General features: G+C 48.2%; 1 protein-coding gene across 5 annotated transcripts in view; it reads right to left on the bottom strand.

Annotated features, from left to right (window-relative positions):
* Positions 1 to 15,566, bottom strand: part of SYT16 (synaptotagmin 16) — a 93,689-nt gene that overhangs the window by 18,018 nt on the left and 60,105 nt on the right. For 3 of the 5 annotated variants that reach the window (XM_072115831.1, XM_072115828.1, XM_072115827.1), the window contains 2 exons: positions 12,298 to 12,510; positions 10,019 to 10,248 (listed from right to left, as the gene is read on the bottom strand). In XM_072115831.1, the coding sequence (XP_071971932.1) occupies positions 10,019 to 10,248; positions 12,298 to 12,510 (443 nt within the window). The remainder of the gene's footprint in view (positions 1 to 10,018; positions 10,249 to 12,297; positions 12,511 to 15,566) is intronic. The other 2 variants (XM_072115832.1, XM_072115830.1) reach the window with 1 other exon arrangement.

Genomic DNA, 15,566 nt, shown 5'->3' with positions numbered 1-15,566 from the left:
ATTAATGAGATTAGATTAAATTAAAGGAGAATAATACAGAGAGGATATGGAAGGAAGGAATATAGCCGATGCATGGAACCGCTGAATGAAGCTCAATTCATGAACCCCATCTTAGCATTTTGCCTGCTTTTACCAGAGAATACCCTCCATATTTGGCTATCTAATGAAACATGGAATAACTTTATATACCACATTGTATAAAATGGTAGAGAAATAATCTATTTGTACTTGATGAAAGGCACAAATGCCCAAAACATGCCTGCCACTCAATTGAACTGGACCCCAAAGTATCCATGAAGCCTGTGTGATGTGATTGCAGGTTCAGCTACCATTCTCTTTTGTGATTTCTACTCCTATTACACATTTTATAAAAAGTTTGAAAAAACATTATGGAAAGGGATACTGGAGCTGGTATTCAAAATCTATGGAATACGACTAGTAGCAGAGAGTATGTCTATTAGACCTCCTAGAGGAAACCTTATCTTAGCGGAGAGTATGTCTATTGGACCTCCTGGAGGATGACTTATATCTCAACCTCACTATCGTAAAAAAAATTCCTGCATGTTATATGAAACTTGGATAGATGGATACAACAAGTTCCATCATGCTCCAAAGACCTACTGTCACGGGTGGTCCCACGGCCCATATCGCGGGTCGTGGGCTCACCCGTGCTGCTCTGCCCCCGCCAGCGCGTCTCACCTGTCCCGGCTCTCGGCTCGCTCCCCTCCGCTGTGCGCGCGCGTCCCCGACTGCTAGGGCGTGAGTGCGGCTTCATCTCCATTGGCGCTACCCTTATTGCCGAATTCAAGCCTGCCTCTTCCTGCAAGCCCTGCCGGATCTTTGTGCCTCACAGCCTGAGAGAAAGCTCTATTACGATTTGCCTGCGTTCCTGTGTCTCCTGCGTTCCTGTGTCTCCAGCGTTCCTGTGTCTCCAGCGTTCCTGTGTCTCCAGCGTTCCTGTGTCTCCAGCGTTCCTGTGTCTCCTGCGTTACTGTGTTCCCCTGTGTTCCTGTGTTACCTGAGCTCCTCCGTGTTCCCGTGTACCAGTGATCCTCCGTGCTGCTGTCCTGTGTGCTGTGTTCCTTTACCCCTCTGCTTGGACCTCCTGTTGCTGACCCCGGACTCTGACGTTGCATCTCTGCCGCCTGCCCTGACCCTGTGCCTGGACTTTGACCACGAGACTGACTGTCGTTCTTGTACCTCAACCTTGGCCGCCACTGCAGAAAAGTCACGACTGAGGAATGACCTGGCGGTACCACGCCGCAGCTTGTCTAACCCGCTTTGCGGTGGGCTCTGGTGAAAACCGGGTACCACTTAGACTCCGGTCCCAGATAGTGGCTTGAGTCATCGTCTGCAGTGGTCCAGAGGATCCACAACTCACAAGCCTGACACCTACGGTATGGTATCAATCACATTATTCAACTGGAGAAGAGAGGGTACAGGAAAGGGAACTATGAGCAGATTTTATGCCATCTGGGGACCTCAGATTGCCAAACAAGTGCTTCCCAGATTCTACTAATCACTTATTATGGTACTGAACCTACTACCCTTGTACTATGTAACTGTCTGCTGGAAAGACTGGTGCGTTAAGCATGTTAAGATGGGGTCAAGTTTGGTTGATGGAAGCTATAAACCTAGTGTCTCCTTTTCATGGACTGGTCCGGATGGAGGAGGCTGGGTTTGAAGTATTGTTATTAGAGATGAGCGAACATGCTCGTCCGAGCTTGATGCTCGGTCGAGCATTAGGGTACTCGAAACTGCTCGTTGCTCGGACGAATACTTCGCCCGCTCGAGAAAATGGCAGCTCCCGCCGTTTTGCTTTTTGGCGGCCAGAAACAGAGCCAATCACAAGCCAGGAGACTCTGCACTCCACCCAGCATGACGTGGTACCCTTACACGTCGATAGCAGTGGTTGGCTGGCCAGATCAGGTGACCCTGGGATAGACTAGCCGCTGGCCGCGCTGCTCGGATCATTCTGTCTCTGGATGCCGCTAGGGAGAGAGCTGCTGCTGGTCAGGGAAAGCGTTAGGGTGTTCTATTAGCTTACTGTTAGGCAGGAGTGATTCTCAAAGAACCCAACAGCCCTTCTTAGGGCTACAATAACGTTCTACTTTTTTTATTTTAATTTGCATCTTTTACCATTTTGTGAGGAATTAGCAGGGGGACTTGCTACCGTTGTGTTTAGCTCTTAGTGGCACACATATCCATAGCAAAGACCGAAGTGGCAAAATTCAGTAGGGGTTGGATTTCTATTAGGCAATAACTCAGTGTCATCTCATCTGGCATAGTAGTGTGCTTCCTTTGATACTTGGCTAGAAAATAGCCATAGGAGAATACAAACAGCTTCTTGAAGCCTACAGTAGCGTTCTATATATTTGATTTCTGGTTGATCTGCTGGTGGCTTTAGTTTCTGCAGTGCATGTACTTGCCAATTCTGAGCAATTTGTAGTGAGACTTGCGACCACTGTGTTCTGCGCTTAGTGGCGCACATATCCATAGCAAAGGCTGAAGTGGGAAAATTCAGTAGGGGTTGGATTTCTATTAGGCACTAACTCAGTGTCATCTCATCTGGCATAGTAGTGTGCTTCCTTTGATACTTGGCTAGAAAATAGCCATAGGAGAATACAAATAGCTTCTTGAAGCCTACAGTAGCGTTCTATATATTTGATTTCTGGTTGATCTGCTGGTGGCTGTAGTTTCTGCAGTGCATGTACTTGCCAATTCTGAGCAATTTGTAGTGAGACTTGCGACCGCTGTGTTCTGCGCTTAGTGGCGCACATATCCATAGCAAAGGCTGAAGTGGGAAAATTCAGTAGGGGTTGGATTTCTATTAGGCACTAACTCAGTGTCATCTCATCTGGCATAGTAGTGTGCTTCCTTTGATACTTGGCTAGAAAATAGCCATAGGAGAATACAAATAGCTTCTTGAAGCCTACAGTAGCGTTCTATATATTTGATTTCTGGTTGATCTGCTGGTGGCTGTAGTTTCTGCAGTGCATGTACTTGCCAATTCTGAGCAATTTGTAGTGAGACTTGCGACCGCTGTGTTCTGCGCTTAGTGGCGCACATATCCATAGCAAAGGCCGAAGTGGGAAAATTCAGTAGGGGTTGGATTTCTATTAGGCACTAACTCAGTGTCATCTCATCTGGCATAGTAGTGTGCTTCCTTTGATACTTGGCTAGAAAATAGCCATAGGAGAATACAAATAGCTTCTTGAAGCCTACAGTAGCGTTCTATATATTTGATTTCTGGTTGATCTGCTGGTGGCTGTAGTTTCTGTAGTGCATGTACTTGCCAATTCTGAGCAATTTGTAGTGAGACTTGCGACCGCTGTGTTCTGCGCTTAGTGGCGCACATATCCATAGCAAAGGCTGAAGTGGGAAAATTCAGTAGGGGTTGGATTTCTATTAGGCACTAACTCAGTGTCATCTCATCTGGCATAGTAGTGTGCTTCCTTTGATACTTGGCTAGAAAATAGCCATAGCAATAGGATAGGATTGTTTGGTTCTAAAAACTCAAAAAAAAACAAAAAACACAAAAAAAAACAAAAAACACAAAAAAACACAAAAAAAAACAAAAAAAAGTAAAAAAAAAAAAAAAAGTTATAACTCTCATTTTAAAAATGTTTAACCCCAGGGCTAGGGGTAGAGGACGAGGGCGGGGACGTGGGCGTCCAACTACTGCAGGGGTCAGAGGCCGTGGTCCTGGGCGGGGTGAGACACCACCTGCTGATGAGGGAGCAGGGGAACGCCGCAGAGCTACACTCCCTAGGTTCATGTCTGAAGTTACTGGGACTCGTGGTAGAGCACTGTTGAGGCCAGAACAGTGCGAACAGGTGATGTCGTGGATTGCTGACAATGCTTCGAGCAATTTGTCCACCACCAGTCAGTCTTCCACGCAGTCCACCCATGTCACCGAAATCCCCACTCCTCCAGCTCCTGCACCTCAGCCTCCTCCCCCCCAGTCTGCCCCCTCCCAGGAAAATTTGCCATTTGAACCGGCATACTCTGAGGAACTGTTTTCTGGACCCTTCCCACAGTCACAAACCACTTGTCCGGTTGCTGCTGAGCAATTTTCCGATGCCCAGGTTTTCCACCAGTCACAGTCTGTGGGTGATGATGACCTTCTTGACGTAGTGGAAGTGTGTAAAGAGGTGTCCGACGATGAGGAGACACGGTTGTCAGACAGTGGGGAAGTTGTTGTCAGGGCAGGAAGTCCGAGGGGGGAGCAGACTGAGGGATCGGAGGATGATGAGGTGACAGACCCAAGCTGGGTTGAGAGGCCGGGTGAACACAGTGCTTCTGAGACGGAGGAGAGTCCTCGACCTGAACAGGTTGGAAGAGGCAGTGGTGGGGCCAGACGGAGAGGCAGGGCCAGAGCTGGTGCATCAGCGCCACTGTCAACTAGTGAAGCTCCCGTGGTGAGGGCTCTTGCGGCGAGGGCTAGATCTTCAGAAGTGTGGAGGTTCTTTAAGGAAACACCGGATGACCGACGGACTGTGGTGTGCAACATTTGCCAAACCAGGCTCAGCAGGGGTTCCACCACTACTAGCTTAACTACCACCAGTATGCGCAGGCATATGAATGCTAAGCACCCCACTCAGTGGCAACAAGCCCGTTCACCTCCGGCCGTGCACACCACTGCTCCTTCCCCTGTGTCAGCTGCTAGTCAGCCCCCTGCCCAGGACCCTGCCACAAAAACCCCATCGTCGCCTCCACGATCCTCCACAGCATCCACCAGCGTTCAGCTCTCCATACCCCAGACGCTGGAGCGGAAACGCAAATATAGTGCAACCCACCCGCACGCCCAAGCCCTTAATGTGCACATCTCCAGATTGCTTAGCCTGGAGATGCTGCCCTATAGGCTAGTAGAGACCGAGGCCTTTCGCAACCTCATGGCGGCGGCCGCCCCTCGGTATACGGTCCCCAGCCGCCACTACTTTTCCCGATGTGCCGTCCCAGCCCTGCACCAGCACGTGTCAGACAACATCATCCGTGCCCTGACCAACGCCGTTTCTGACAAGGTCCACCTGACCACGGACACGTGGACGAGTGCTGCCGGGCAGGGCCACTATATATCGCTGACGGCACATTGGGTTAACTTGGTGGAGGCTGGGACCGAGTCTGACCCTGGGGCTGCTCATATACTGCCGACGCCGAGGATTGCGGGGCCTACCTCGGTCCAGGTGTTTCAGGCCTACTATGCCTCCTCCTCCTCCCACCCCTCCTCCACCTCCTCCTCCGAACTACCATCCGTGGGCACGGCGCCATCAGTCGGTAGCTCTAGGCACAGCAGCAGTGCCGTCGCTAAGCGACAGCAGGCGGTGCTCAAACTGCTGAGCCTAGGCGACAAAAGGCACACCGCCCAAGAGCTATTACAGGGCATCACGGCGCAGACTGATCTGTGGCTGGCACCGCTGAACCTCAAGCCGGGAATGGTTGTGTGTGACAACGGCCGTAACCTGGTGGCGGCTCTGCAACTCGGCAGACTGACACATGTGCCATGCCTGGCCCATGTGTTAAATCTGATAGTGCAGCGTTTCCTCAAGACATACCCCAATCTGTCTGATTTGCTCACGAAGGTGCGCCGCATCTGTGCGCATTTCAGGAAGTCCAGCCCAGATGCTGCCACTCTCAGGGCAGCGCAGCGCCGCCTCCAACTGCCCGCTCACCGACTGTTGTGCGACGTGCCCACGAGGTGGAATTCAACACTGACCATGTTATCCAGAGTTTACCAGCAGCGCAGAGCGATTGTAGACTGCCAGATGTCAACTTCCACCAGAACTGGTAGTCAGGTCAGTCAGCTTCCTCAAGTCTACAATGAGGAGTGGACGTGGATGTCTGATATCTGTCAGGTGCTGAGTAACTTTGAGGAGTCAACACAGATGGTCAGTGGCGATGCCGCCATCATCAGCCTCACCATCCCGCTGCTTGGCCTGTTGAAAAACTCTCTGGTCAGCATGAAGTCGGAAGCTTTGCGCTCGTCACAAGAGACGGGGGAAGAATATTCCCTTGTTGATAGCCAAAGCACCCTGAGGTCTGTTTCTCAGCGCATATCGGAGGAGGTGGAGGTGGAGGAGGATGAGGAGGAAGAGGAGGAGAATGTTGGCGAGACACAAGAGGGGACCATTGTTGAGTCCTTCACTGTTCAGCGTGTATGGGCAGAAGAAGAGGAGTTGGAGGAGTTGGAGGAGGAGGAAATGGACAGTCAGGCCAGTGAGGGGAGTGAATTCTTACGCGTTGGTACTCTGGCGCATATGGCAGATTTCATGCTAGGCTGCCTATCCCGTGACCCTCGCGTTCAAAGAATTTATTCCAGCACCGATTACTGGGTGTTCACTCTCCTGGACCCACGGTACAAGCAAAATCTTTCCACTCTCATCCCTGCAGAGGAAAGGAGTGTGAGAATGCATGAATACCAGCAGGCCCTGGTGCACAAGCTGAAACAGTATTTCCCTTCTGACAGCGCTAGCGGCAGAGTGCGTAGTTCTGCGGGACAAGTAGCGAGGGAGAGTAGGCGAGCAGGCAGCTTGTCCAGCACTGGCAAGGGTACGCTTTACAAGGCTTTTGCCAGCTTTATGTCACCCCAGCAAGACACTGTCACCTGTCCCCAGTCTCGGCAGAGTAGGGCTGATCTTTACAGAAAGATGGTGAGGGAGTACGTAGCTGACCATACCATCGTCCTAAATGATCACACAGCTCCCTACAACTACTGGGTTTCAAAGCTGGACATGTGGCACGAACTGGCGCTGTACGCCTTGGAGGTTCTTGCCTGCCCTGCCGCTAGCGTCTTGTCCGAGCGGGTTTTCAGTGCAGCTGGTGGCATCATCACCGATAAGCGTACACGCCTGTCGACTGACAGCGCTGACAGGCTGACGCTTATTAAAATGAATAAAGGCTGGATTTCTCAGAATTTCCAATCTCCACCAGGTGAAGGAAGCTCAACCTGAATAATTGATCCACTCCTCCTCCTCCTCCTCATTTTCCTCCTTCTCCTCCTCTTTGTACAGTAAAGCAGAGGAAAATGGCTATTTTTTGACAGGGCCCACTGGCTCTTGCTATAGTACTTCATGCATTTAATTTTTCTGGAGGGCAACCTACCCGGTCCTCTGTTTGAAACAATTTTTGTGAGTGCCACATACAGGCACTCAATCTATTCCATTTTTCTGGAGGGCCACCTACCCGGTCCTCTGGTTTGAACAATTTTTGGGACTGCCACATACAGGCACTCAATCTATTCCATTTTACTGGAGGGCCACCTACCTGCTCCTCTGGTTTGAAGAATTTTTGGGACTGCCACATACAGGCACTCAATCTATCCCATTTTACTGGAGGGCCACCTACCTGCTCCTCTGGTTTGAAAAATGTTTGGGACTGCCACATACAGGCACTATCCAAATTAAATTGTCTCCATAGCAGCCTCCACACGTTGTCTCCATTGCTACCTCCAAAAGTCGTCCATATAGCTGCCTCCATACATCGTCCCTTTATCAAACGAGGTGTGTCAGGCAGAAATTTGGGTTGTTTTCATGGATTCCACATCAAAGTTGTTAACTTTGTCGCCACCCTGCTGTGTTATCCACAAAATATACTGGCAAACTTTTACCATTTAGGGATATTATTTCAGCGCTTCTTGCGCATCTGTTTACATTCCCCTCACCCGGCATATCCTAAACTTATAAGAACGCTACTACACTTGATCTTATACAAAAGGTTCTTAGAAGTGCTGTTTGGGGAGTAGCCTAGAGACAGGGGCTTGGATTGGCGAAAGCTCGCCTGGCAGCGGAACGCCAGCTCCATGCGCATCATGCGCTTCTTGCGCATCTGTTTACATTCCCCTAACCCGCCATATCCCAAACTTATAAGAACGCTACTACACTTAACTTGGTGCAGGCTGGGACCGAGTCTGACCCTGGGGCTGGTCATATACTGCCGACGCAGAGAATTGCGGGGCCTACCTCGGTCCAGGTCTCAAAGGCCTACTATACCTCCTCCCACCCCTCCTCCACCTCCTCCTCCTCCGAATTACCATCCGTGGGCATGGCGCCATCAGTCGGTAGCTCTAGGCACAGCAGCAGTGCCGTCGCTAAGCGACAGCAGGCGGTGCTGAAACTGCTGAGCCTAGGCGATAAAAGGCACACCGCCCAAGAGCTATTACAGGGCATTCCACATCAAAGTTGTTAACTTTGTCGCCACCCTGCTGTGTAATCCACAAAATATACTTGCAAACTTTTACCATTTAGGGATATTATTTCAGCGCTTCTTGCGCATCTGTTTACATTCCCCTCACCCGCCATATCCTAAACTTATAAGAACGCTACTACACTTGATCTTATACAAAAGTGCTGTTTGGGGAGTAGCCTAGAGACAGGGGCTTGGATTTGCGAAAGCTCGCCTGGCAGCGGAGCGCCAGCTCCATGCGCATCATGCGCTTCTTGCGCATCTGTTTACATTCCCCTCACCCGGCATATCCTAAACTTATAAGAACGCTACTACACTTGATCTTATACAAAAGTGCTGTTTGGGGAGTAGCCTAGAGACAGGGGCTTGGATTGGCGAAAGCTCGCCTGGCAGCGGAGCGCCAGCTCCATGCGCATCATGCGCTTCTTGCGTATCTGTTTACATTCCCCTCACCCGGCATATCCTAAACTTATAAGAACGCTACTACACTTGATCTTATACAAAAGTGCTGTTTGGGGAGTAGCCTAGAGACAGGGGCTTGGATTGGCGAAAGCTCGCCTGGCAGCGGAGCGCCAGCTCCATGCCAAGATCCAACTAACATAGTTTTAACTGCAGCACCTTTAATCTACTACTAGTTCACTGCCTCCATACATGGTCCCCTTATCAAACGAGCTGTGTCAGGCAGAATTTTGGGTTGTTTTCATGGCTTCCATGTTAACTTTGTCGCCACCCTGCTGTGTAATCCACAAAATATACTGGCAAACTTTTATCATGTACCGATATTATTTGAGCACTTCTTGCTCACCTCCTTTGGTTCCTCTCTGCCACCCATTGGTTTGAAGCCTGAGTCCATTTAGGGTATGTCGCCATGACACTCTCTAGCCTGCTGCCGCTGCCTCTGCATGCCGTCCCCTATAGTGTCAGGGTCAATTATTGCATGTTTTAGATGCTATCTAGCTTCATTCTGTCACTCTGTCATGGCCATGCTGTTGCCCATAATTTTGGCATAATGGTGCGTTTAAGCAGCCTCAGAGGCATCCATGCATGCTGCCCCTGCTGTTTCCTGTCCATTTCCGTGGTGTTTCCATCCTTTTCTGAGGTTCCCAGGTGTTTGGCCAAGCTTCCCTGTGCAGAGCCTTGGTCCCCTTGAAAAATGCTCGAGTCTCCCATTGACTTCAATGGGGTTCGTTATTCGAGACGAGCACTCGAGCATCGGGAAAAGTTCGTCTCGAATAACGAGTACCCGAGCATTTTAGTGTTCGCTCATCTCTAATTGTTATATCATCACGGTGACGTGTTGGAGTTTTTCCCTGGTCACAACTACGACAGATTCCCTTTACAGTTTTTTAGGAATCCAACACCCTCAGATTTTTCTAGGGGAAGCTACAACCTTTGACATGAATTGCTGTTCATCAAAAATATGGATGACTCAAGTCTTTTACCAGCCTGGTATTTACGTATTAAAGGGGTTTTCCCACGAACGCAACATGCTGATCAGTGGGGGTCAAAGTGATGAGACCCGCACAGATCATGAAAACGAGGGGTCCGAGAGCGCCGTCAGACCCCTCATTGCTCCGTCAGACTATTGGAGCAAATGGCCGCGCATAACCGTTCTGCTCCATTAATCTCTATGGAGCTGACGGTAAGTACCAATCTCCATCAGCTCCATTAGTCTGTTGAAGAATCAAGGGGTACAACAGACCCCTCGTTTTTGTTATCTGTGGGGGTATCAGCACTAGTTAGGTCTCCAGTGGATAGGGCCTAACTTCTGTTAGTGGGATAACCCCTTTAAGTCTTCCTTGAATTTACAATAATAGGTAAGAAATGAAAGTCTTACCTCCCCGCTCCAACCAGATGAGTTATCATCAGTATCATCATGTTCTTCAAAGCCATTGTTGCTAAAGGCGGTCTCCATCTCTAGACTTCCTTCTGTGACCTGATGACTACAGATGGACGCAGCCTCCTGTCTGGCTGCACTTTGACTCCCACCGGCCACTGATGCCGGGCCAGAGTGTATGGATACATGATCATCCTCGTTGTAAGACTGGTAACTAATAACATCCAGATCTACATAGAATAAAAGACCACATTCATCATATAAACTGAGTCTATTCTCTGAGTAATCACTCATTAGATGACACAAGGAGACTGATCATGGCAAAAAATTCAAACAAAGGTTGATAGCGATGCACTGCCAGTCAATAACAAGCAATCAGGAGCTTAAAATAATAAATTCATAATTTCTGACCAATGAAAAGCTGGGCAACTGTTCATGCTTCATGCCAATAGGAGAATATGTACAATTTTATCAGCTTGTTCTTCTCTATAACAAGCTGCCTAAATATAGGACACTAAGGATGGTGCCGCACGTAGCGCTTTGTCTGCGCTTGCAAACGTTTGCAAGCACAGACAAAGCGCTACGTGTGGCACCAGCCTAAGTATAATCTGCTCCGCTCTCTCTGCTCTATAACATGATGCCTGTAGATAGGATATTATAACTAATCTTCTCAACTCCTTTTTCTCTAGAACTCATTGCCTGCAGATAGGTCACTATGGATAATCTGCTCGGCTCTTCCTGCTCTATAACATACCTCCCAACTGTCCTGGATTCAGCAGGTCAATCCAGAGTATACCCCCAGCCCAGACTCTACCTGGGGTTTAAGTGGCCTAGCCCAGATTATACTCCAGGTTATAAAGTGGTCTAGCCCAGAGTATACGCCCCTTCCACCCCCAGGCCAAAGTATGCCCTCATCAGTGGCTTTGTGATATACACAAGAATTACTTAATTTTTCTGCATTTTATTGGGAATTCAGCTCTGGTAAGTTAAGTAGGAAATCCGACTGACTCCAAACACATAACTATCACTTTGTAAGCTCTGTGCAGCGCTGTGTAATCTGTGTGCGCTATATAAATAAAGGAATTATTACTGTCAGGTTTCATTACCACATTAAAGATGACCTGTCATCTATATAAAAGGCACTAGGAGCTCCTAGTGCTACAATAGTGCTAGCGTCACCCTCCGATAACGCTAGCAGACACCGCCGGAATGTACAATAAAAAATACCGGACCGCGATGTAAGGGGTCAGGTGTATTTATGAGAGGGGCGGTCCGAGGCGCTGCTTCTTCCTCGGACAAGCCCTCCCACTTCTTAGGCGGTGACTGCCGAGCTTCATGCCCCTAATCCTGCCCCCTCATGAATACACTGGGCCTTTTACAGTGCGGTCCGGCATTTCTATTGTACAGCGCTGCAGTGTCTGTTATCTGTATTGGAGATTTCCGGTAACGCTAGTAGTGTAACACTGCTGCATCTGTAGTAGCACTAGGAGCTGCTTACTTTAGTAATCAGCTCCTAGTGCCTTTCATATTGATGACGGGTTCTCTTTAAGGTCCAAAGGGGTATAATGAGGCCTGGGTCAGACTATACCCCGGTAGAGGGAAGTATTGAGGCCTGGGGGGTACAATCTGGGCTGGGGGTTATACTCGGGTCTAACCCAGTGTATGCCCAGGTACAGTGGCGTAACTAGAAGCTGATGAGCCCCAGTGCAAAGACTGTGCCAGGCCCCGACTATAATGTATGGTTTACAGTAATAGTCTTCTCATACGGGAAAGTGACACCATAAGGGCCCCCTAAACCTCTTGGGCCCAGGTGCGATCACAACCTCTGCACCCTCTCAAGTTACGCCCCTGCCCAGGTATATCCTGGGACGCGGGTTATTCTGACCTGCTTCACCTGACAGTTTAGATAGTTTAGACTCTATTTACAACAGTAAAGTTATAAATAATTTATTATTGTATAAACTCTCCTACTTGCAGTTAATACATAAACATGTAGACTTTCCCGACGGTATGCAAAAGCATAAAAAGCTACACATAAGTACATAGAAAGAAACAGCAAGTGCTCAAGCAAATGAGATGTACAAACTTAAATCACAAATGTATGAAGCATATTAAATGTAAAAGGAAACAAATTTTAAAAAGAATGATACAAAAATAATGTAGGCCAAAAGGGTCAAACAAAGTAAAAACCAAAAGTTGAGCAAAATAGTGAATATTTTCTCATGCTCTGAAAAATGTCAAAATGCTGCAGATTCAAAATAAAAATGTTCCAGCAATACCTTCACATTCAGAGGCCTCTGTGCTGAGCTCCTCGTGGTTTGACAACAAGCGGCTGAATTTTTGCTTGCCCTCAGAGCCGACCTGTGTTGCCTTTTCAGACACCATGGAGCGAAAGCTCTGAGAACGGGACACTGATATCTGAAACTGCTTAAACACTTCTTCATCACTGTCTGAAGACGTAGTAAGTTCCTCATCTTCCCCATAACTGTTCACTAGGAAACATAAAATACAGGATCTAGACTTTCCTTTTCACCCAATAAAAACCAGTAGAAGGCCTGCATCCCATGGCTTCCAAGCCGCTAGAGGTCAATGTACTCAAGATGCTTTGATTTGGTTCTTAGTGACCACCTAACAAATCTTGGTCATCAAAAGTCTTGGTCACCATTGGTTGCAGGAATCCGACTGAGATCCTTCTCTGACCATCTTGGACAAGCAATTTATGCTATATACCAGTGGTCTGCAACTGGCGGTTCTCCTGTTGTTACAAAAATACCACTGTCAAGACATGCAGGTGTAGTATGAGGTAGGAACCTGATCCAGTAAGAGGATATATACAGTATATAAATAAGTTCACAGGTAATTGAACGAAGGTTGAGGATCTCGGTTGAATGCTATAATGATGTACTTACCATCTATTTCAAGATTATACATTATTATTTCTTTATAGAGCAGCATTAATTCCATGCGGATGTACATTGCATAAAAACAAGCACAAAGAAGTACAAAAGATACAAAACTACACTGAACTGGCACAAGTGGAAGGAGAACCCTGCCCTAGAGAGCTTACGATGAATGAATAGCCGGGTTATAAAGATTAAAGCACTTTTCCAAGTTTTTATGGAAACTTTTAAAGAAACAGTGTGGTGGCATCATCCAGAAAATCTACTTTAAAGTGAGATGTAAACTGTTTGTGTAAAGTCAAGAAGGCGGAGATTTTAACACTGAAGTCAAGCTCTCTCTTTCTCAGAAAGCTCCTTTACTGTAATTAACGGTCCTGCATCCAGTGACATTACTAATCAGATCTCCTGAAGTCCAATGCATAATATCAATGATGGAGGAATCATTCAGAGCTCCTTACCTTGACTTCAGTGTTAAACTCTCCATCTCCTTGACTTTATACAACCAATTTACAGCTCACTTCAAAGTTGATTTTCTGGATGATGCCACCACACTGGACCAGGAAACAAACAAAAACTAGAAGGTATTACACTGTTTGACAACATATTGACAGTGGTTTATTAGGCCAATTGCTGATGACAGGTTCCATTTAAACTTGGAAAAGTGCAATAATCTTTATAACCCGGCTATTCATATATCCCTTATAGATCGTGAGATCTCTTGGCCAGGGCTCTCCTTCCACTTGTGCCAGTTCAGTGCAGTTTTGTACTTCTTTGTGCTTGTTTTTATGCAATGTACATCAATATTAAATAGTAGTTATATCAGCAGATCTAATCCATGCTCATCCAACACATAAGTAAAAATTTCACAAGCTGAAACTAGGAATGTGCCTTTAATGCATCTAAATTTCAGAGAAGGTGATATAAAACTTTAAAGCTTCACTGTAAATGTGTAAATGTCATTTGGGATCCCATAACGCATTTCAAGTCTGTGTTTAAAGAATAACTAAACTTTCATCACAATTGTATAAAGCAATAGTCCACATGATAATAATTGATAACTTTGTAATATACTTTATTAACTTATTTCCACTCAGCGATGGACATATCCGCCTCTGAGCTCTGTTAGGCTTGTGACTGGAGCTGAGTCAGCATCAGGAATCAAGGGTGTCAGCTGCAACTAACAGCTGACACCACAGTGTGTCAGGGCTGGGAGTCTGGACTCTTTGGACCACCATGGGAGATGGTACTAGCCGACATCTGGGACTGGAGTCTAAGTGGCACCTGGTCTTCACCAGAGCCCGCCGCAAAGCGGGAAGGTCTTGAGGTGGCTGCCAAGGTAGTAATGCAGGAGACAGTCTGTATCCGGGGTGACAGCGGGAGAACAGCACAGGAAGGCACACTAGAACTCACGTCAGGAATCGCAGGTGCTGGCACGCGGATCAGGAACACAGCACCGGACTGGCACATGGATCAGGAACACAGGAATGGACTGGCACACGGATCAGAAACACAGGAACGGACTGGCACACAGATCAGGAACACAGGAATGGACTGGAACATAGGAAAGCAGGATACACAGGAACGCAGGATACACAGGAATGCAGGATACACAGGGGAGCTTTCTCTTCAGGGGATGGCTTGAAGATCCTGCAAGGATCACAGGAATAGGCAGGCACTTATGGCAGGCCAGCGCCAATTATCGGAGAGAGGCTGCCACTGGAGCCAGGGGAGGGAAGATCCGCGGAGCTCCGGGGGCATGCGGAGGGACACAGGTGCGCCTGCGATCCGAGACAGGGGAGCACCCGCGACAGTGCCCTCCCCTTTGGCCTCCCCCTCTTCTTCTTGGTCCCAAGGATCTCTGTTCAGGCCCGAACCCCTTCCAGTCTACAAGAAAGAACCGCTTACCCCTCACGATCTTCATCGTGAGGGGAATCCGCCTCAGGAGAAGGAGGAGGGGATTGCTGGGAAAAGCAGTTCAAGATTACTGGCTTCAGGAGGGAGACATGGAAGGAGTTCGAGATGCGCATAGATGGAGGAAGGCGGAGCTTGTAGGCCACTTGATTGATGCACTTCATTACTCAAAGGGACCAAGGAACCGGGGACCAAGTTTTCAGCTGGGTATCTTAAGCCGGACGTTTTTGGAGGACAACCATACTTAGCCACCAGGAGAGAAGACAGGAGGAGCTTGACGTTTATTAACAGCCTGGGTTTTGGTATGGTCTGTAGCTCGTAGAAGAGACTGGCGGGTCTGGTTCCAAATAGACTTGAGGTCCTGCACCAAATCCTCTACCGCAGGAACATCAGAGGGAGTAGACAGTGGAAGAGGAGGGTGAGGAAAACGTCCATAGACAACAAAGAACAGAGCTGAGCCAGTAGACCCCGGGTCCAGGGAATTGTAGGAGAACTCAGCCCAAGGTAGTAAGTCAGCCCAGTTGTCCTGATGGGCTGAGATGAAGTGACGGAGGTAGCAGCCCAAACTCTGGTTCACCCTCTCTACTTGAACATTCGACTGAGGTTGGTAGGCAGAACAAAAGTCAAGGTTGACATGCAGTTGGTTACACAAGGGATGCCAGAATCTTGACACAAACTGGACTCCTCGATCGGACACGATGTGTAACGGAAGACCATGCAGCCAGAAGATGAGGAAT

The sequence above is a fragment of the Engystomops pustulosus genome, chromosome 7, assembly GCF_040894005.1.
Source record: "Engystomops pustulosus chromosome 7, aEngPut4.maternal, whole genome shotgun sequence".
In the NCBI taxonomy this organism is placed as follows: domain Eukaryota; kingdom Metazoa; phylum Chordata; class Amphibia; order Anura; family Leptodactylidae; genus Engystomops; species Engystomops pustulosus.
This window is presented reverse-complemented; position numbering and strand designations above follow the sequence as displayed.